This window comes from Neolamprologus multifasciatus, chromosome 18, assembly GCF_963576455.1.
Source record: "Neolamprologus multifasciatus chromosome 18, fNeoMul1.2, whole genome shotgun sequence".
In the NCBI taxonomy this organism is placed as follows: Eukaryota; Metazoa; Chordata; class Actinopteri; order Cichliformes; family Cichlidae; genus Neolamprologus; species Neolamprologus multifasciatus.
The window spans coordinates 20,403,488-20,425,497 of NC_140456.1; the positions used below are offsets into that span (position 1 = coordinate 20,403,488).

The following is a 22,010-nucleotide window of genomic DNA, read 5'->3' on the forward strand; positions in this document are numbered from 1 at the left end:
CATGTAGGCATGTGACTGGAAGGAGGGGTTACATTCATCAAATTAGGTCTGGCAACAGTTTCTTTTTTCACACATTCACTCTTCTTTCTTTCTTTCTGTATTATATTATGTGCATTTATGCCTGAGTTGGATCCCACTCATGTTTTCAGCTCTCTGTCACTTCCTCTTTTGTTCATCCTTCATCCCATTGTTGCTAATGCACATACATGATATTCTTGAACTGTGACTAGTGACTTATCTACGCAACCATGTGAAATGTGCATTGAGCAATGCTACCACCTACTGGTAAATGTGTATAGAATAGAATAGAATAGCTCTTTATTGTCATTGTTACAAAAACAATGAAAGGCAGTTTGGTATCTCTCCATGTGTGCTGAAGTACACAATAGCGTAAGTATTTACACAATAACACAGACAAATTTACATTTACACAAGAAAGATATGTACAAGTTATGGATACACATGCATACATACAGATACATACATACATACATATATGGGGGGGGGGGGGTGCTGTTGCAACTATAATAAATAGTGTTATAATAACTACAGTTTAAAGAGGTAGGAATGTTGGTTGCATTAAAGTCAGGGTGGAGGTAGGGTATGTCTGCCAGCCTGTGGGTAAAAACCTCTGTTGAGTCTGTTTGTCTTCGTCCTGATGGACCTGTAGCATTTACCAGAGGGAAGTGGGGAAAAAAGTGAGTGTCCAGGGTGCAAGGGGTCTTTGATGATGATGTTGGCTTTCTGTTGAAGTCTGCCAGTATAAATGTCTCTGAGGGGGGTTAGTGAGGTGCCAATTGCCCACTCTGCTGCCCTCACCACCCGCTGCAATTTCCTCTTGTCCTCCGCGGTGCAGCAGTTGAACCAGAGTGTGCAGCAGTAAGTCAGAAGACTCTTGATGGTGGAGCGGTAGAAGTTTACTAGCAGTCTCTGGGGTAACTGGGCCTGATGTAGTTTCCTGAGAAAGTACAGCATTAGTTGTGCTTTCCCTACCTGGTGGGAAATGTTTGTATTAGGCATTTGTACTATAAGTCACTTGGCTTACACTTCTTGTAATAGGCTCTATTGATTCAGAACTTCACATAGAGTGAAAGCTGAATTTGAATACAAGCAGAAAAAATACAGTCAAGAATAGTTAATTATATTCATCTCGAGACTTTTGGGCTTATGTCTTAAAGAGTTAATTTTTAACTGCATTAGATCGATATCTATATCCTTCATTAAACTTTAAGGTCTTAGTGATTACGGTACTGTGAAAAAGTCTTGAACCACCTTCTTAATATTTTGTTCCCAAGGAGCCAGACTTTCCTGTAATTTCTTTAAAATGGTCTTGGGCAGTGGTTCTCTAGTTTTTTGGGAGATTTGTCAGCATTGGCTCCTTTTTTACTACTTTTTTGTCCAGTCCTGACCAATTGTTTGTTTTGTTCGATAAACCACTTAACAGTGACATATGAGTCATTCAAACACACACAAAAAACTCAACTGATGAACCAGTGTTATGTCAACACATAACAGGCAACTTAGCCAAGAAACATTTTAGACTGCATCATTGTTACTAGCAGCCTGTCACAAAAACACATAAATTATGTCCATAAAAAAACAAAATAGGGAAACCCGAGGACAAAAGAATAAGTGACAAGCCTAAAAAATCTGCATTAGATGACCAGTATCTGAAGGTTATGTCTTTATGAGATGGGGAAGAAAAGACCTGGGAGATGCATCCTGCCCATCAGTTGATTGACCTACTGTCTGCCAAACCTTCATTAGTGGTGTCAGTGCCAAGAAACCATTTGTAAAGAAGGAAAACAGGGAGAAAAGGCATGAATGTGCCAAATCACACAAGAAATCGACTAAAAATCAGTGACAACAGGTCTGATGGAGTGATGAATCCAAATGTGAAACCTAAATCATCATCAGTCTGTACAGAGGAGGTTAGGAGAGAGGTATGACCGTTGGTGTCTATAGCTGGCTGTAAAACACAGCACTGCCACGATTTGGGGCTGTGGTCTTGGGGATCTTAATTTTAATTGTGAAAAATATGCTAAAATTTTGATACACCGTGGAATACATCCTGGAAAACATCTGATTGGCAACAGGTTCATTTTTAAGCATGAAAATGATGCCGAGCACACTGCAGTGAAAACATGCATCAGTCATGGATTGGCCTCCCCAGAGCCACGACCTCAACGCTACTGAAGCATCTAAAACCAACGGCAGTCAAAAACCAACGAAGAGCTTTGGGTGTTCTTCATGAAGCCTGGAGAACTATTCCTTAAGGCTACTTAAAGAAATGACAAGAAAGCTTGCCCAAGAAAGTTCAAACTGTGTTGAAGAATAAAGGTGGTCATACCAAATATTGACTTTCAATACTCTGTTTTTGTCTTATAAACCACTGCACCTGTTTCCTATCTTCCTAACAAAATTCAAAGCAATGACTGTGATTCAGGACTTTTACACAGTATTGTAATTCTATTGCTTTGAAAACAGTTTGTATTTGTAGTTTGTAAGAAATACAAAGAAAAGTGTATGTGACTTTTCAAATGTGCAAAAAATAGTTTTCTCTGTCAGGAAATGATGCTTGCCTGCTTGTGATTTTCGTGTGTGGGCATCCTGGACATGACATTCGTGTTCCTCCAATCTAATGGGGCTGCATAATGTTTTCCCAGAAGTCTGTGTGGTCTATTGAGTCAGCCTACAGTATGTCTGTTGGTACATCGAGGCAGGCGACACACTGAGGTGGAGAACAGTTACACCCAGTGACAGACACACTCAGGCCTGGGAATGTCCTCAAAGCAAACCACGAGCCAATTATAGCTGTAATCTATATAATTGCCACCAGAGGCTATTAAAGCTTTAAACTCCATAGCTGTACTGTATGTTTCCATTTGTCTGTCTCTAAAACTAGAGACAGACTTTGACAAATGGCCACCGTTTATTTTGTAATTTGTTTAACTTTCATGTAACCAACAAATGACATAAATTTGTAGTTGTTGAATGAGAACATAGTGGCCCTTCTACTTAGAGGAAAATAAAAACATCATTTTAAATTTTGTTGCCATATTGTTAATTATTATAAATAATAACAAAATCGCATTTTGCAGATTTCTTTTTTTTTTTGTCATAGAAATTGTATTTATTTTTTTAAACAATTGAACTTAATGAGAATTTATTGTATGATTTCTTAGAAAGGAGCTTTTGCATCTTTTCCTGGAAACATGGTCTCTATAAACAGCTTTAAAAATTATGAATCATAAACTGTTCTGCAAACACAGGCTGTAATAAGCTTATTTGACTTGTGAATTGCATTTAAAAGATTAAATATTGTTTGTTTAAAATTTGTTTGACAGAGACCTGAAAGTCTCTGCTCCACAGCTGGTTCCAGTTATACAAGCACAGAGAAAGTTAGATTTTTTTTATTATTATCATTATAATGTCCATCTGTAAGACTCACGAATGACAGACTGGAATATAAGCTTCAAAGGAAATGATGCTGATATACGTCAATGGAATAACAGTATCAGTTCTGTCATACCCTCAGCTTATTCTTAAAGCTCAGAATATTGATGCTTCATTGGATGCTGGATGCTTTCAGTACATAATAGTGGCCACATGGGTGCAGTGTGAAAGCATATTCTACCAGACAATCTGCTAAGTCTGAAGATATTACACATGCAGTCCAGCTTCATAAATATGCATCATGTATTTCCCCCCCGAATGACAAAGTAGATTAATCACTCATGGGTATATCAGGGTTTGGAGGAGGAAACAAGTTTACAGAGTACATGTTAGATCTGTTTCCTTCACTTATTGAGCAAGAGTGCTTATATTACACTGTGCTGCAAGTTGTGATTTGCTAATGTCAGGAATTGCTTACATGGCCATCGGGATGACAGAGATAGAGCGTATGTGGGGGAATATGAGAAAGAAACCAAGAGCAGTCAGTTGCTTGGAGTAGGTCAATTACACCAAATTAATTCAGCTCTTTGCAGTTACTGCGATTGTTAGATAAATCGATACATGTTCATTAGCCTGGAGTAGCACTGAAATGAAATATGCTTGGCTGGTTGGAGGATAGTAATGGGCCGATGATGAGCCAAACGAGATAGTGTCTCACCTAGCCCGAAGTAGGAAATAGAAATAAATGGGTAGAATAACCCTAATGACATCAAACACCTCCAAGCTACAAGATAATCACAGTATGTGATTACCAGTACGTATATGCACATTCTAAGTGATTCACAATAGCTTGCCATATCTCATTTCCCCATCTTTTTTTCTACCCTAAAACTGAATTCTATTCCTCTTGCTTAGTGTCTTCAGCTCCTTGACTATCCTCGGGATTAGCCTAAAGCTAGATGCTATAGAGCAGTGGTTTCAAACTTTTTGGGCCCAAGGTTCAATTTTTGTGCAAAAATGGCTTCTTTCATCTAGACAGTGGAGCAAAGGGAGCTGCCTTTTCAGATGCAGCACTCTTTCGAAGTAGCTCTTCTTTCTGAAAATATATTTTGGTTATCTAGTATCTCTTTAGCTTGTTTGACAACATATTAGCATTAGCCAACTTGATCCCAAACTGCAATTCCTACCAGTAATCTCAATGTTGGATTAGTTGGGATTTCTTCCAGGTAAGAAAATGTTTTTTAGTTTTTTTTTTTAAATAAACAGAAAAAATCCATCTTGGACCATCTTGGCTATCTCAATGCCAAGAAGCATCCCAGCCTGCCTATATCATAAGATCATGGTCTGCTGTGAGTAGGGTCGACTTTTATCTTTATCCACCCAACAGTCTTATTAGACATGTCCACTCAATAATTGACTACAAAAAATATGGATACAAGAAAACATTAAGGCTATTTTGTTTCATGACCTGGTGTTCTGGTCACCACAAAAAGCGAGAAAGCAAATCTGACCCAAGTGATTGGGTGTGAAAGCTTCTTACAGAAGTATTCAGAGAGTGTTGGCAGCAATTAAGCAAACTGAAAATAGGATTCAGAATAAATACTGATGGGATGCTTAATATGAATCAAGAAAGGCCATTTACAGGTGTTCAATAGCATTAAAAAAAGATACAGAAAAAAAAAACAGTACAAAGAGGAGCATTCGCATGTGGAGTAACACCTTTCATTGCACAGCAGAGGACAGGCTTTTAGTGCACAATTGCCACGAGTAATTTGAGCCATAGGACCTCCAGCCATGTAGCTGTGACAGTGCAGCCACTCAATAAGCTAACTCGGTCTTGGTAAAATCACCCTGGGACCTCTTAAGAAGTGGTAAAGCAGTTGAGCCCTACGTAGTGGTGTGTAATTCCAACCTAACCCACAGCCCTGAACAGCCATAATTCATTGGCTTAAAGTGCCACAAAGACATGCCACCAGTTCAGCACAGGTGATGTGCCTCCGGTAAACTCCGAAACTTTAAAGAAGGAGAAGGAGAAAAATCTTTCATCTTGGCTGGAATGACCGTGAATGTGTAACGATACCTTCCTTTATTTGACCACTGCTGTGTATTTGGTATAGGTCTGCATATTTGGAAACATGGCCCATGTTACTTTGGATTGATCACTTACAAAGCACAGTTGGTGCAATTTTCAATGGAATCACTCTCTTCTTAAGAAATAGGAACTTTTTATAAATACAAAGAGCATATGACACTGACATTCTGGGACAAGGGATATTGGGTAAAAGCATGTACCCCTTAACAAACCTTTTTAACACTTCTCAGCCGTAGAGTCTTTCACATTACTGGTGCATTCTGTGATCCAGACATGGTTCGCCTTTCCGTCAGTCCAGACAAGTCCATGAAAGTGACAACGGAGGCTACAGTAGGGCTGCTCGATATAACGATATATATCGGATGACGATATAAAAACGTCTATCGTTTCATTTTACGCTATCGTTTGTTTCGTGGTGTCGCAAAATAAACTCTTTACGGCAATATTTTGTCATCGTTTTGATGGTCACTGTAGTGGCTATATTAATTTCTTAAAGTTCTCTCTTTCTCTTATATTTAATATAACCACTACGGACGGACAAGCGCTTGTTTTTATGCGTTGTTGTTAGCAACAATGACAGTAACAGCATCGCGTGTCCGCTTGTTTATGTTCCACATAAACCTTTCACAATAAAGCTCAAGATCCTGTTGAGACCTTTCAAAATAAACTGAATCGCGTGAAAGAGCAGATTGTTTACGGATGAGAATTAAAAAAGAGCCGCCAGGTGCTAAAAAATAAGCCTTAGACTCAAACGTTAGAACAGGCTTTTCCCCGCAGCACGCCGTGTAATAAATACTCACAAAGAAAACGGCAGCCTTTACAACTTATGTCTAAAAATGTATAGTTTCATGCATTAAAACACTCGACTCCAGCTACTGTACATGACGCGCAGCTGGAAACACTTCCCGCAAGACGAGCTGCCCGAGATTCACAGAATTTACGGAAAATGTTACATTTTTGTGATTTATATTGTTATCGGGACGATAGAATTCTTATATAGGGATATGAGATTTTGGTCATATCGCACAGCCCTAGGCTACAGTACAGCAATAGCTGGCATACATGCACACTGTGTGATATAAAATGCATAATGCTAGAGGTTTCTTACTATAGCATAACAGATAAACACGAGTGTGATCCAGGATGTTATTGCTGTTCAGACCATATTTTTAGTGAGATGAGCAATTCAGATGTAGTGGGCAACATGTGATGAATAGATGTAAATACCTTGTTAGACTTCCACCCCCAGTTTTACAAAAACAGTCAACAGGATGCTGACTTGAAGCCAATCTGTTCAGATGTCGTCAGATTAATGGAAGATAGCACATGTTCGAAAGAGGCATTAGTAAAAGAACGTCTTCTGACAGACAACAGCCAAATAGGTTTGCTTCGGGTATAATGGTTAATGGCAGAAGGTGATGTGGCTGTTCGATCATATGCAGATGATTCATCTTAACCAGTACCTTTCTCCACACTTGATCAGCTTCAGCTTCAGAAGAACAACTGCCTTGACTCATGTGACCGAATGAGTCAAAGGCTTGAATTAGACTAGGGTGGTTAAATTGCAATCCTCTAACCTTTTCTCTTTCCTGATGCATACTTGTTGAATCAAGATTGTGATGAAGACTATTTTCACAGTAGTCCAACAAACAAAAAACAGTTAATTTAAGGTGTTGAATATGCAACAAAGCAGCACAAGCATGGGTAGGTGTTTTTTCTGAACTCAATGCTTTTGTCCCACTGAGCTCAACTCACTTTGTTTTCTGCAGCATCATTTATAACAGAATAGAGTGGTATAAGTGTGCTGTCTTATTACCCAGCTCTGTGCAAAATAAGCTGGATTTAAAAATATTTAAATAAATCTTATAAGTATGATAAGCTAAAGTTAGAGAGCCAAGGCTGAGATGGTTTGGACATGTGCGGTGGAGAGACAGTGGATATATTTGACAAAGGATGTTGAAAATGGAGCTGCCGGGCAGGAGGAAAAAGAGAAAAACCTCGGAAAAGATTCGTGGATGTAGTGAAGGAGAACTTACAGAGGGCTGGTGTAAGAGAAGAGGATGATAGGTATAGGGTGAGATGGAGACAGATGATCTGCTGTGGTGACCCCTCAAAGGAAGCAGCCGAATATCGCGCAGGAGGCATTGGAATATATTCATATGAGTAACAGAATAGAACTTAACTGAGCTCAGGTTCACATAGCATGTCTGAGGGAGGAGGAGAATCCCAGTACAAGACCCATCCTATCGTCTGTCTTTATTGGGTATTACAGGCAACTAAGGTACAATTGTCATGTTTCAGAATTTTAGTCATATTTCTAATTGAACTGGGAATAACTTTTTCACAGGTTTGTGTATCATTTGGGAAAACAGGAATTTTTTTGTTTTTAAATACCCAACTGATAGTTGGAACAAGGAGGAGGTAGGAGGAGACTGATAAAATATAACAGAAGCAAAATAAAAAGATCCAAGGCCGCTTGCCCAGGTGTTTCTGAGAACTCCAAGTGACTGGAGCTGCTGATGGCATGTTCATGTTGTCACCAGCTGGCTTACAAATGACAGCAACAAGAAAAAGCCAATTCTGCAGTGTCTGTATTTGCTGGGAGGGAAATGAACAGAAAGAAAAAAAAGATGACTTCAACAAAAGTCTTGTTGTAGATTTGGAGAGATCATTTAAGAACAAAGAATAATAGGTGGGGGTGCATGGTGGATAAGAGTAATCAAGCATCGAATAGAAACTACACTGTTTAAGCTTGTCTGCCCTGCAAACGACCTCTCCTGATTTGCGTGCTGTTTCCCCTTGTGCATTTTCTGATGTCTAGTGCAGTTGTCCTTAGAGTACAGCTGACTACACTAACTACTGTGAAGAGATTGGACAAGATATCAACCAAAGAATTTATCAGTGCTTAGTTTTTTAAATGCTTGACGTTTAAAGCATTTATTTTTAGCGTGCGGTTATCTTTGGGAATAACTGTTGGGTTTCAGGGACTGTGGCAAGCCCGAGAGTGCCATTTGGATATGCTCAAATTGCCTTACAGGGCATAGATTTTTAAAGCATTTGTATGTGTTTGCTCATGTCTATGTTTATTGCCTATGGATGACCTTATGTGGGATGGTGAGTAAATGTTTGTCAAGTGGCTCCTGACAAGTTGCCTGTTCATGGGCTTGAGGCTGTTTGCCATACAGTAAATGGCTACTAAGTTCACAGCATGTGAGAACAGTCTGGCCTTTCAGAACAAAACCTCCTGTTCAGAGTATTTCAATATGCCCAAGCCTTGCATGTAAAGTTCACTGGCTACAAGCATCTGCTCAGCGCCCCCTCCCCACACACACACTTTTTTGAAAGGGCATAAGAGAAAGGTCTAGATTTCTTTTTCAGCGGTATGGGTCTAATGTTATGTGAACAGCATATACTGTCCAGACTGACTAAAAACATGTAAAATAAATTAACATCAGATGAGAACTCGTTTTTTTAGTGTATATCTGTAGATAATTCTCCTTCCTTTATATTTTGCTTGGAAAATGGGACCAACTGGTTATGGCTGATGGCCACACCTCTCCGAAACTGCTTCTTCCTGTTAACAGGGAGTTTTTCTTTCCCACTGATGCCAAAGTGCTTGCTCATAGGGGGTCATATGATTGTTGGGGTTTTCTATTTTTTTCCCTCTGTATTATTATAGGGTCTTTACATTACAATATAAAGCACCTTGGGGGAACTGTTTTAATTTGGTATATATATAAAATTGATTTGAATTGAACTGAATTGAATTGAATTGGAATAGGTGCAGTCATTTATTGAACCATGTGCAAACATACACAGAAATGCAGTACATAAACAGCAGATATTGCCCGTTGAATCCAAATCTGATGATACCGCTTTGCAATCATAATGAGAAGATTGTTTGCCACTTATTTCAGTCCAGTTCTTGTGTAATTTGGCATACCTCAGCTTTTCTTCCTGTTTCCCTTCCTTAAAAATGACAGGCTTCTAGACAGCCACCCTTCCCTTGAGACTATTGCAGCTGAAGGACCAGGTGTATCTCTCAGATCCTGTGTCAGATCTTTGTGAAAGTAAGTATCTGAAAGTGTCTTGACTTTCAGATACTCTTCAGCTACTGTACATGGGTTTTTAAGACATCTTTCCTCCATTTGTCTGGTTTCCTCAGATTTTTCACTGCACCCCATGCTCAGATATCCAAGTTTCTGCCTAATGTATTTGAGAATCACCTTCTTTGACATTTTTCATAGATTCATGACTCGTTTGGTCAGGTACCAGGATTGAACTAAACATGAGGGGAAAAAGCAGCGAATCTCCAAAGAAAAACTTTTAAATACCTTGGACATGAACTATTTTTTCAGTCTGTGATTTAGGAAATTTATATATATATGGCAATAGTTTTATTTAAACAAAAAAAATTATAAAGATTGGATTGTTGACATTTTTTGAATGTTAAGTAGCAAAAATTGCATGATTGTCTTAAAAATATAACAAACATAAATCCTCAAACAGGAGAACTTTCAAAAAAACAGCTGATATAACCCACTGTGTACTAATCACAGGACTTCCCCACGAGTAACTCAACACATGTTCAATTCCCACAACAGCTGGGGGGTGGGGAAAAGCTTTATTAATCATGCAGAACCGACAATTTGCTGTTTATCTTGATAGGAGTGAGTGCAGTACCCTCTTCAGCTGAAATGGTGCCACCCACAGCCACAAAAATACACACTCTCAGTCATAGTAAACAGCCTCACCTCCTCTCAGTTATTAATCACTGACATTATTCCCCTCCTCGCCTTGCTCTAATTCAGTCTGATGTTTGTTTCACAGAAATGATTATAGCTAGGGAAATTAACATGCACTAATGTGAGCACTAAAGGGCTTAGATATATGTCCGGTCTATTTAGTATAGACCAATTAATGAAATAATCACAAACTAGTCACTAATGCTCTGTATTCTTTTAACATTATGTTTTGTAGAAGTAAGATCACGGTGGGTTGTTCTGGAAGGAATTCAGCGGGAAAGCATGGAAATAGAACATTAATAATGCACACAAACAGTATTAATAAGCAGCCCTTTATTTTTTTAATGCAGTCCATGGTTGCTTAAATGTTTGTTTTTGTAATTTTATCAGTGTGTCTTCTTACTACATGAAGCAATATCAAGCTAAAGTGTGCAACAGACCCACTAATGCTTTGGTGTGATAGCAGATTCTGCACTCTCAGTCTATCATGAATTCTGCACGCCAAACAGAGCCTCAGTAGCAGATTCTGCTCCACTGATGCAGGAGAGATGGCCAAGTATCACAAAATCACATTTTATCAAAGAAATGCTCCATTTGCCTTACAAAAATAAAGCTTTGCAGCAGTAATTTTGGTATTTAAGTAGCTAAGCATGAGAATATTTATAGCATTTTTCCACATTACAAAAAAGAACAAAGATAGGACTGAGAAAAGAGACTGCTTCAGTTTGTATTGCACTGTATTGATTGTCTACATAGATATTAGTCAAGCCCATTTACCTAGAAATTCTGGTTTAAATCACTCAAGTACTTACTGGAGTTAAATATTGACATTATCAAAGAGAAGACGTGTGTCTGTTACCTATAGACTTAATTTTGTGTGCATAAAGCCATTTACTTTTTTTCTTGTCTCCAAAAACACTTCATTCTAGGTGATCCAAGTGATTGTGTACTGGGTTCCACATTGTTGCTAAATCTGCAATAATGCTTACTGTCACTTTATGTCACTAAAACAGGTCAGAATGCTAAGCACTGAATTTGTTGAGATTTCTACACCAGTTTAAACATACATTCTGTTAACCAGTGCACTGTGCTGCACACTGTTATAATTAGTGAGACATATTGTAATGAAACTTTACCTCAAAGCAAGCCATGAACTGTGAGTCTCTTTTCAGTTTGAAGATTTGTTTCAGTTACATATTACTAGACCAGACAGATTGCTTTGATGTAGTAGTCATAATTCTTGAGTGACTGTCTACTCCAGTAAAAACGAATGTTTATTTCAGTACCAGTAATGTGTGCTAAGATTCTTCTCCAGTAGGAGACGTATTGTTTAGTCTTTACATCCACACTGAGACTGTTCTAGCTTGCACAGTGTTTGTCTTTTCACAATTGAATAATAGGATCCTGCTGATACAAGGCATGCATCTAATAAACTTCAGGAGAATGTCACAAAGCGTCCTGCTGATGAACATGTACATAAATTAAATAAGATGATTCGAATGAATCAAGAAAAGATCTAGATTATCCATTAATTTGAATGTCTTCATTCCTAATGTCAATCCCAGAGGAGTCCTTGGCAAAAGAAGTAATAAAGCTCCCATCATTTAAGAAATGATCTACAATCGTTTATTTGCCTGGCAAATACAGATGTGTAATCTCTTTTACCAGTGATGCTTTATGTTTATACAGTAGTCTTTTGGGGTCATAAATCGTTGAAAACTCTGAAAGATAGAATCTGTAGTTTTTTAGTTGTTTTATGTTTCTTTTCATGTGAAAAACAAGAGCAGCCACAAGTGCTCTCAAAAATAAATAAATTAAAACAAAAACAAGAGTAATTAAGTCCTTTGTGAATGTTACAAGCTTAGGCAGTCGGGTTTAACAGATAAAATAGAATCAGATTCACCATGGGTCACTTTGCTATGAATCCCTCGCAGTAGCAAAAGGCAATTCAAATTCCAGATCAAATACGCATCCTTGTAATTCAATTAATGCAATATACATATAAAAATATCCTTTACCTTGGGTATTCTCAAGATGACACCCCCCCATCCACCTTAAAAATGAATAATGATTTTTCATGCTTTGTCCCAAAACCCACAAGCATTCCTTCAGGCTTTGAAAAGAGCAAAACATTTCATTTTGGGGTCAGCATCAGGGAGTACAGGTCACTGCTAGTCTGTGCTTCAGGCAGAGGGAAAGGACGCGAACAGACAAAGCTGCCTTCAAGAGTGCGCATCAATTGTGCATTCACGGGGGAGTGAGTCACTTCCATAGAAAAAGGGCTCTGAGTCAGAAGCCATAAATGTGTAGAAAGAGTTTTCAAATGCTTGGTGAGGTTCTGCATTTGAGGCCACCAGAAGGGGAGAAGAGCTAATTCTAAAAAAGAAGGAGTCATCATTTGGGTGCTGTAGCATTTGTGCTGTACTGTGTGCTCAGTGTTTAATCCCCTGAGTTATAGCGCTCGAGTGAAATTTATTCCAAAACAGTTCACTGTTGTCATTCAGAGCAAGCTTATAACATCTGAATTCTGCCTTGAAATTTGCTGCATTAATTGTATGTCTATCGCGTAATCAGTTCTGGGATATCCTGCTGTGTCAGTGGTTACATCCCCGATGTAGTATCAAACAAGCCCTGCAATGAAATGTTCCAGGCCAAACACACTGCCAGACTCACCATGACACTTCCCTTTTATTAACATCCAATTTGATGAGCTCATTTCCGCACCAACACTCTTATCACAAGCCAAGCCTGGAGACAGTCAGACCCCTAAGACACAGCCCTCCCACTTTAAACCACTGCTTAGTGGGCTGTTTGATTCTTCAATTAATCTCTTGTGTCAGAGGGGAGAAGCTGTAAGTCCAAAAGCTATTGATAGCGTCCATGTTCGGAAGACTGAGAGTTGGCAGCAAATAAGAATTTTCAGTTGTTGTCCAAGCAGTTTGTTTTGTGTGTGTGTGGCACACAGAAAATCTGGTTGGTAAATACCCTAAAGTAAAATAAGCACTTGAAGGAAGAAAATGAAGCATAAAATCAAATACACAAACAATGAGATGCAAAGTTAATCTGCAATGTCATTGGATTACACAGGATTTATTTATTTTTTTACATCATTTTGCTGTTTCAGCAAGATGGAAGAGCACCGACCTTATCAAGACACTGCTTATATCACAGGCCAGAGATTTTTTAAGGGTCAGCACTTTTATGATTGCCTCGACTCATATTCACAAGTACAAGTATATGCAAGCGCGACGACAAAAGCACTCACATACCCATAAAGACATCCTTACAAACACGCTCGCTTAAACCATCCATAATCACTTTATCAGCCTCGCGCTGCCTGCTGAAGCATCAATTGATTTGTTGCCAGTACATGTCACTCCTCTCCAGTGCTGTTAAATCTCCCAAGTATGGAAGATTAGCATCAATATATAATTCTAAAATTAATTTGGAGGAAAATGAGGGATAAGTGCATCGCATCATCGAAAGTCAATTTGTATATCTCACCCTCACCCGTGAGGTCAACAGCGTATGGTATTGGCCACAATAATACTAGACTAAAATAAGATTAATGACGCAAAGAGCGAGCCAGTGCTGGTGGAGGTTACAGGAAATGGGCACACACTGATGTTGTTTTTTGTTGTTTTTGAATGCCTGTGCGAGACACTGCAGTGCTCAGTGTCAGCTCCAACTGTTCAGCATTTAAACCATCAAAACTGTAAAACGTTAAATCACCGATTCTTTACGGACAAATTTCCAATCTATTATTAGACATCAAAAACGCTTCCTATTTAATTCAGGTTGGCCGCTAGAAAAGTTTAGCTTCTCTGACATTAGCTCAACAACAGCTCTGAAGAAATTAACAGCTATAGTTCCTGCCAAGCTTCAGGGCCACAGAGCATGCCAGAGTTTAAAAGGTCCAGCATGCATTTGTCTCAATCACAATTTTTACAAGGCAGAGCTCAGCTATCATTAAAATATTTCCTCACACAAGACCATGAAAAGCATCATTAAATGATCTGGATTAGATTTCAGCGTTCATGCAGGAGAAGATGCATAATGGAGCTTTTTAACGATATGTTGTTGACAAATGAGGCAAATTCTAAAGATGCTGGAGTCTAATCAGGAGCCTGGCATAGTGTGTGTTTCTGATTGGCTGTAGTGCCCAAGGTATATTTCCATAGTGATAAATCACAGAGTCATATTAAATTGTGCAACTCACAGCAATAACACATTAGCAATAAGTATTCTGATATTAACAAATACATTCAGCATTGCATGTTAACAGAATAAAGATGATGTTGGCGACTAAATTGATAACGGCTTTCTTTTTTGTCACAGTTATACAGGCAGAGTTGTAGGAAATGGTCTGCATGCCCAGAGGAATAACCCAGAGGTCAAAGTTCGCAATGTGGAGTGCGCAGTCACTGAAGCCAAGGAGAGGCTGGAGAACTTCAACACGGTAGGATGGATTTTTCAGTTATCATATGCATAGCTTAATTCTTTTATTAGACCAGCTATCATAAAAACAAGAAAATATTAATAGAAATCTGTCAAAAATGTGTTTACAACTATAAAATGTGCGCTTATTCATTAGTAGGATAACAAACTGAATTCATGTTTTTACACTAAAATGTGAGCCAGCAGACTGGACTCAATAATTAATAACATTCAACCACTAAACCTATTTTTGTCTGTTCAGGAAGTAAATAACTGTAATTCAGCATCTAATAATTTTTTTCTCTTCTTTTTGTCAATTTTTCAGCTTTCCTGTCAAATAGTTGTTTGAAAATTTATGAATAACAACAATATTTATATTTTAGCATTAAAACTCTGATTTTGAGTAAAGAGCTTAACTGTGATGGATGCACATGGTCTAATTGTTGTGTTTTGTAATTAATAACAAGAGGAATTAAGAAGATAATAATAATGATAATAATACAGACTTGATGATTGTTGGTTGTGGACAAATGCAACTCAAAGTCTTTTTTTTTCTTATAAGGACTCAAATGCTATAACACATTGTCAAAAGAACTACTGAAATGTCCTTGCCATTTTCTTTTGATCCAAAGACTTGTTTTGAGCTCAGAGGCAGATATCAAAGATAAATGAAAAGGATAGTGTGTGAAAGGGAGACAGTGACAAAAAAGGGAATTACTGTGGAAAGGAAAAAAAAGAAAGAAAGATGAGAGGCAGGAGCAAAAGGTCATGAATGAGTGACAGATAGCATAGATGACACAGGCAGCTTCAAAGTGACACTGTTTGTCATGTAGATGGGGTTTAGGGCTGAAAGAACCAAGAAGAAAAGGGCCATTTCAGACAGTCCCTAGAGGCCATTTGAGGAGACAAACGGACCAGGATTTGGTTCCCCTCTGCCCGCCTGCCCTTTTGTTGCCCTGAAAAAATTATGGCCACAGATAGAAAGTGCAGCGATGACTAGAGTTCTATCTCTATATCTCACTTTGCTTTTTCCGTTTGACCACTTATATACCTGTGTGGTTCCCCATGCTTCCATCTTATGGATTTCCCTTTTTCTCTGTATTAACTGTATTTTTGTTTTAGTCTTATTTGAGTCGATAGTGTCACTCGTTACTCTTTCATCTGTGCAGCAGCCACACTATATATCACTCAACCCGTTAACTGGCAGTTCAAGATCATTCCTGTTAGACCACAACATCCCATTGTGCTGGTGGCTGTCAAGTGCCTCGTTGTCATGGAAACTATGCAGAGTTGAGCGGGTGTCCTGTTGACATTTACAGACTTGAAAAGCCTACCTTGCATCTACACTAGGTGCCAGAGCTTGACTGAGCTTTATGTTTGTGCCAGATAAGAGAGAGTATCACAGAGTGTTAGCCTGCATGAAGTGACAGTCAACCAAAGAAAGTCTTGGTCGACTGAAAATTGTTACTACTCTCAAACCAATCGATTGGCGGCACTGGGTGGGGGGTGATAAGAGAAGAAACGTTCAGCTTGGTCTCGGTGTAGGTGTGTGCTCCTGCGAGACCGAGGAGCTAGTGAATCTGTGGTTTGGTGTGAATGCTGTTATAAATGAATTATTAGGGCAAACACGGAAATCGACCAGTTCTGATGTATTTGCACTTAAAGCCTTGAGCCTAAACTGGGAAGTTGTTTGAACATAATAACACCGACAGGTTTTTAGACTTATTTTAAATTTAGATCCTGTTGGTTGTTGGGCTTTGATATGCAAACTGCTGCAATGTTTAGATTCTTTTTATATAAACTGAAGCTGCACCAACAATTTCTTTGTTATGGTGTCAGAGGAAAAGTTGACTAAATGTAAATGTTAAATCAACAGAATACATTCATTTGGGAAAATTCAAAGCTACTAAAACACGCAGGAGGTGACAAGATTGGCTGATCAGTGAGAATTTGGCTGAATAAACAAATATCAACCAAGCTATCAACCAGTCGATCCAGAGATTACAGCACAAGTCATCACATGTGCTCATACCTGTGTGAACAGATTGCTTGCTAAGATGCACATTTGCAGACATTGGAACACTAAAAAAAAAAAAAAGAAAAGAAAACTATATGTTTTCTGAAATGCTGCATATTAACTTTTAAAGTTCACCTATGCCTGATAGTAAAGATGGTCACTATTTAGACAAATACTGTAGGCCTGATAAAAGTGGTTTTGTTCTGAATGTTCTGAACATTTTTGGAACCAGAAGCTTCAATTCATCGATAACCTTTGAGCATACTTTTGCTGGATGCTGGCAAACAGTTGATAAGTAAAGGCACAAAACATGCAACATGCAATTTTCAAACCCTGGGAAATACCTGAAAATTAATTTGCTTTTTTAAATCTATCTGCATTCATAAACAAGGACTGGAAAAGGAAGTTTTTCATTGCTCTGAGATTCACGTGTGCTATTGGAAAGACGCACACTGCTTTGTATACAGTGGGCTGCTGAGGGGGCCTGGGAGCGTGGAGCAAACCTATAAATAACCAAAAACCAGCCAGGCATGTGATTGTCATTGTTCTTGGAAGACCTGCAAGCACATAAAAGTAAAGGTTATCTTACTAAAAGTGCAGGCAAACTATCAATTTTTATCTTTGAATAAATAAATAATGAGTTTGATTGATTTTATGTTAAATCTGATTTCATATTAAACAACAAAAAAATAGTTTGATAGTATAATGTGTGACTGTGACAGTAACAAAAGGTAAAAAAAAAAAGAAATGTGTCTGCCTGGTTTACTCTCATGGACTAGATTATTCAAACCATAGCCTGCACAGTGTTGGTCCTCCATGCATGCTTGTAACCCCACTTTCATCTTTTCAAAAACTCCTTTGAGTTTCAAACGCTCGCAACACTTTTAAGTCCTCACTTCTTCAAACGACTGTTTAGGGTTAAGATTTCGATTGTGTGTCGATGTTAGGAGGATAATTAGGCTGCGCGTTTGTCTTCTTTCATCCTTTGAACTACTGTGGATATTTATTTCATTTTAAATGGAAATTAGACGCTGACAAATAACAAATGCACACCGACTGCTTTTAAATCATATCCATATTTTCTTCTTTTTTTAGCTTAAAAGATATTGCAGGTTTTTCAGAGAAGGTCTAATCTCAGCTTTTTCCAGATTTGAATAACCTCAATTTCCGGGATTAGTGGGCTTAAAGACGTGTATATTTTTACCTACTGAAGAGCAGTTACACTCTGAGCACTGTGGCACTAAGAGGATTGGAAAACTACTCTTGATATATCGCAGACTATGACCCATCATCTAACCATGACACCCTTCTGTTTAAGCACTCAGATCCCTTTACAAAATGAGTATGTGTATGAGTTTCACCCACACAGCCCTACACATACAGTACACACGGGGATAGAGCTAGAGGACATGCACACAACATTTCCACGTTAAATCAAGGACATAACATCTAGAAATAAAACTAAAATACACACACACACACACACACGGGACAAGGCTAAATCTTGACCTTCTATAAAATAGTCCATTAAATGAGTAGGCCAACTCCCCTGTCCTCCCATGTGTGCCTCCTCTAACTCTCCTCTTTCTCCTTTTCTTTCTCTTGCCTGTAAATGTTGCTAATCCAGACAATAAATGTTTCAAAGTAGATTTCTGATTCTTAGCCATCAGTCCAGCTGTTTTTGGGTGGGGATCATTTCACAACGGTCTATCTGTTTCCATGTGATTATTAAGTCCAGATCATTTGTCAGTTTGTCACTTTGCACTTTTGTAAATGGAAAGTCAGCGGCAACATTCAGAGTAGGAAAAAAAACCCAAAAACACTCAGACGCTGATTCTCGGGCTTTATTTCTATCTTTATTTCACTCAGACTCACGCCTATAAAGGGGCAATAGCATTAACAATTTTGAAAGCGGTTGCAGGATAGAGAGTTGGAAAGCATAAAGATGCAATATAGTGAGGCTGACATGTGATTGATGGGACTGACTGCTGCTTTGCTGTCTTGTTTGGCCAGTGGCCCAGACAGGTTCCACATCAGAGAAGCCACGCTTGTTTCAGACCCACACTGTGCATATCCTCTTTGTGGGTCCAGTCAGTCCATGGCCCCATCAGCTGCTGCACAGACTCAGAGACTCAGAGTTCTATGTGCCTTTGTTAGTTTAGACTTAATTGTGCTTGCTTTTAAGAAAAGGTTAAAATAAACAGCTGATTCTTTAAAGTATATCGGTTTTACAGATATACAGCTCTCAGCGGACTTTCTGACTTCAGTATACATCTCCTTTATGATTTAGCAATGCCTGCAGCAGTGTGAAAGGGTTTGAGCTCTCAAGAGTTAGTGGAGTCCAGGGAAGAAGAAAGAGCTCGGGCTGAGCTGGCAGCCTGTCACAGGGAGGGGACAAATTCTTTCCACTTGAAGAAGATGATGGAGTTGGTCTTCACAGGAGCTCTGCTGCTCTTTACTGCTGCTGTGGCAACGATACAGCAACAAGTCTTACTGCCCAGAGCTCTCCGTTCACTTGGCAACCAGACTTCATGAACCCAGACTGTAATTTAAATATAACTTTTTTTTAATGCCATAATTAGATGCAAAGCTCATAAAAATTCAGTGAACTGTGGATGTTTTTCTTCATTGGGTAATACTGTATTTGCTTGCCTTTTGGGTTATAATTTTAATACAGTGATTCTTGTCCTGTTAAGAAAATATGTGGCTGGTTGTGTTTTTGGGACACGGTTTCAAAAATCCCTTTTCCAAATCCCCCTTTTTAATCTTTTTCAATCTGCTATGGTATGCATTTGTAAAACCATATTAAAGACTGTTTTCTTAAGGTTATCACCAAGATGGATTACAGACTCTTGTGGCTTCTCCTTTTTAGTAAATGTTATTGAATCAATGAGATGCTGGGTTTTTATGTGAAATTATTCACTTTTCCATTTGGGATGATGGGGCATAAAAGTGCAATTGATCATATCGCTGCAAATTGGCACTAAATTCCTGATCTGTTTCAGTTGGGATTCTGAATATCTCATTTCGAGACACACTGATTTAATTTACTTTACATTAGATAAATAAACATATTTTCAAAGGCTTCAGGTAAGAAGAGAAATCTTGAAATAGAAAAAGAAGAGAAATGGATATCTCAGAGAAAAAGTAGGCCGCGATCTAATTTAATGTTCCCAGCATATTGGCCTTAGTAAAAGCACAAGTAGTGTAGAAGCTACACTGATTTGACCCAGTAAGTGGGTTGATTATCCTGATAATGTTTGGTATTCATGGTGTGTAAACTGGATTGGTGCCTTGAAGTCAGCTCTTCAAACCTTTTGCTCCTTTATAAGGACATCTGAAGCCAATTTTCATGTCTAAAAAATCTGCTTCCCAGCAGCAGATGAGCACCATTCGCTGTCTTTCGACCCGCACACCTCTCGCAGGAAGCTGTCAGAACATGCACTCAGAAAAATGCTGATGTCACCGAAACTGCCACGCATTTTTCAATAACATCTCCATCACTTAGCTGTTAGAAGTCAAAGTTTGTTCCCGTACGCATATATTCCACACACGAGCTGTTTCACTCAGTACCTTACAGGAGCAGGGTGTGACAATCCAATGCAGCGATTAGGTAATGGGGGTTACATGAGGGCATGTCCAACAGAGTGTCACTAACAGCGACAAACTCAATCAGCTTGTGCTAGCTTGTAGTGGAGGTGTGGCTCGGCAGTTGTTGAAAAATGTTGAAAACATTACTCAGAGTTCTAAGAAACTTAGGTGGATTTTTTTTTCTACAAACAGCATCTGTTTTCAGATTTCATACTGATTTAATAAAATGTCATGCAAAATTTGTCCATGTGAAAACCTCTGGCTCATTATATTCAAGATTTGGTTCACCAAGACAGATCCTTCTATAGCTTTTCTCTGTGTTTCCCTTATAAATTTGCCCAAATTGTATTTTGCAATTGCATCCAAACATGATTTTTTCTCTCTTAACATGTGGGGAATATGAAGGCTGCTGTAGACAGATGGAGTAATTTAAATTATAAAAACAAAGCTATGATAAACTGTATTATAATGAAACCACTGCTGCCATCAGAAAATAACAATTGCTCTACATACACATGGATAAGGCTCTTTTATAGTTATGAACAGTCTTGTTGACCATAACAGGTATAATTAATATACACAAGCAGCACAGTACAGCTACTCCAGGTATGGATGGCAGAGCACTGCAGCTGTCCAGAGTTTGTTTTGAACCTGTCACTCTTCTTAGGATGCACCGTTTTCATCTTTTCATTCCTATACTTTTAGAAGAAGCTTCTCCCTCGCTCCATCTCTCTCCCGGCCGCCTTTTCTTTGTCAGGCAGTGTAAGAAATAGAGATAATTGCATCCAGTTCCTCTTTAATTGGGGACATCCACAGACACACAGACATAACACATATTTAAACACTCTTATTTTGTCTCCCAGCTGATGTTTGTTTTCACATAAAAGCTTTGTGGCCCGTAATAGTATGTGAGAAAATGTAGCCAATTTAATTCAACAAGTTGAGAGTACTTATGTTATGCAGACATTCACCGCTGTCAGTTTTTCCTTCAGTATCCTCCAGGATTTCCTTTGCTTGCCTTTTTTTTTCTGTCCTCATATGCAGTTTATTCACCACTGCCCTCAAAGAGGTGATCAGACAGGGCTGAAAAGGAGCAGATGTGGGCACATGGAGGATAGGACTTATGATCCTTGTCCGCAAGGTTGGCAATCATACCCTAAATGTATGCATAGCCATATGAAAATGCTTACTGTAACTTTTGCAGTAGTTTTCATCATATGCCAAGTGGTCACATTTCACATTTTTACATTTCATGATTAGATGTCCCATTTATGTCTATATTACAACAGAATCTATATACATACACTCAGACAGCTCAGTCTTTCTTCTAGACTCCAAGGTGATTGGTTACTCCTGGCAGTACAGATTTTAGCGTGACTAGGAAGCATTAAAAAATGCAGGAATTCAGCCCTTGATGCTCTCAAACCTGCCGCATCATCCTCTAACTAAAGAATGCTTTTGAAAAGAAAGAGAGAGGTGCATTAGTTGGCACTGTGAGAGGGGAACTAGAAAATATTTCATGATTTGGGATTTTATTCAAAGCCTTTTTGGAATACCTGATTTGCCCTTGGATGCCAGGGTAATTTCAAGGTAAGCCTTAAAGGAAAAGGTTTGTATCTTGTATCTGTGCCCTCGCCGTACTCATCGGCTTACACAACTGCAAGTTGTTCAAGCGCCTGTCTGTGCTCCTTTTTTAAAAAGAAAAACAACAAAATATTTCAGTTTTCTTTCC

At 38.6% G+C, this 22,010-nt stretch overlaps 1 protein-coding gene across 2 annotated transcripts in view; it reads left to right on the forward strand.

Moving 5' to 3' along the window:
* gpc5c (glypican 5c) overlaps positions 1-22,010 on the forward strand; it is a 102,708-nt gene that overhangs the window by 54,850 nt on the left and 25,848 nt on the right. For both annotated transcript variants that reach the window (XM_085141799.1, XM_085141800.1), the window contains one exon: positions 14,572-14,692. In XM_085141799.1, the coding sequence (XP_084997925.1) occupies positions 14,572-14,692 (121 nt within the window). The remainder of the gene's footprint in view (positions 1-14,571; positions 14,693-22,010) is intronic.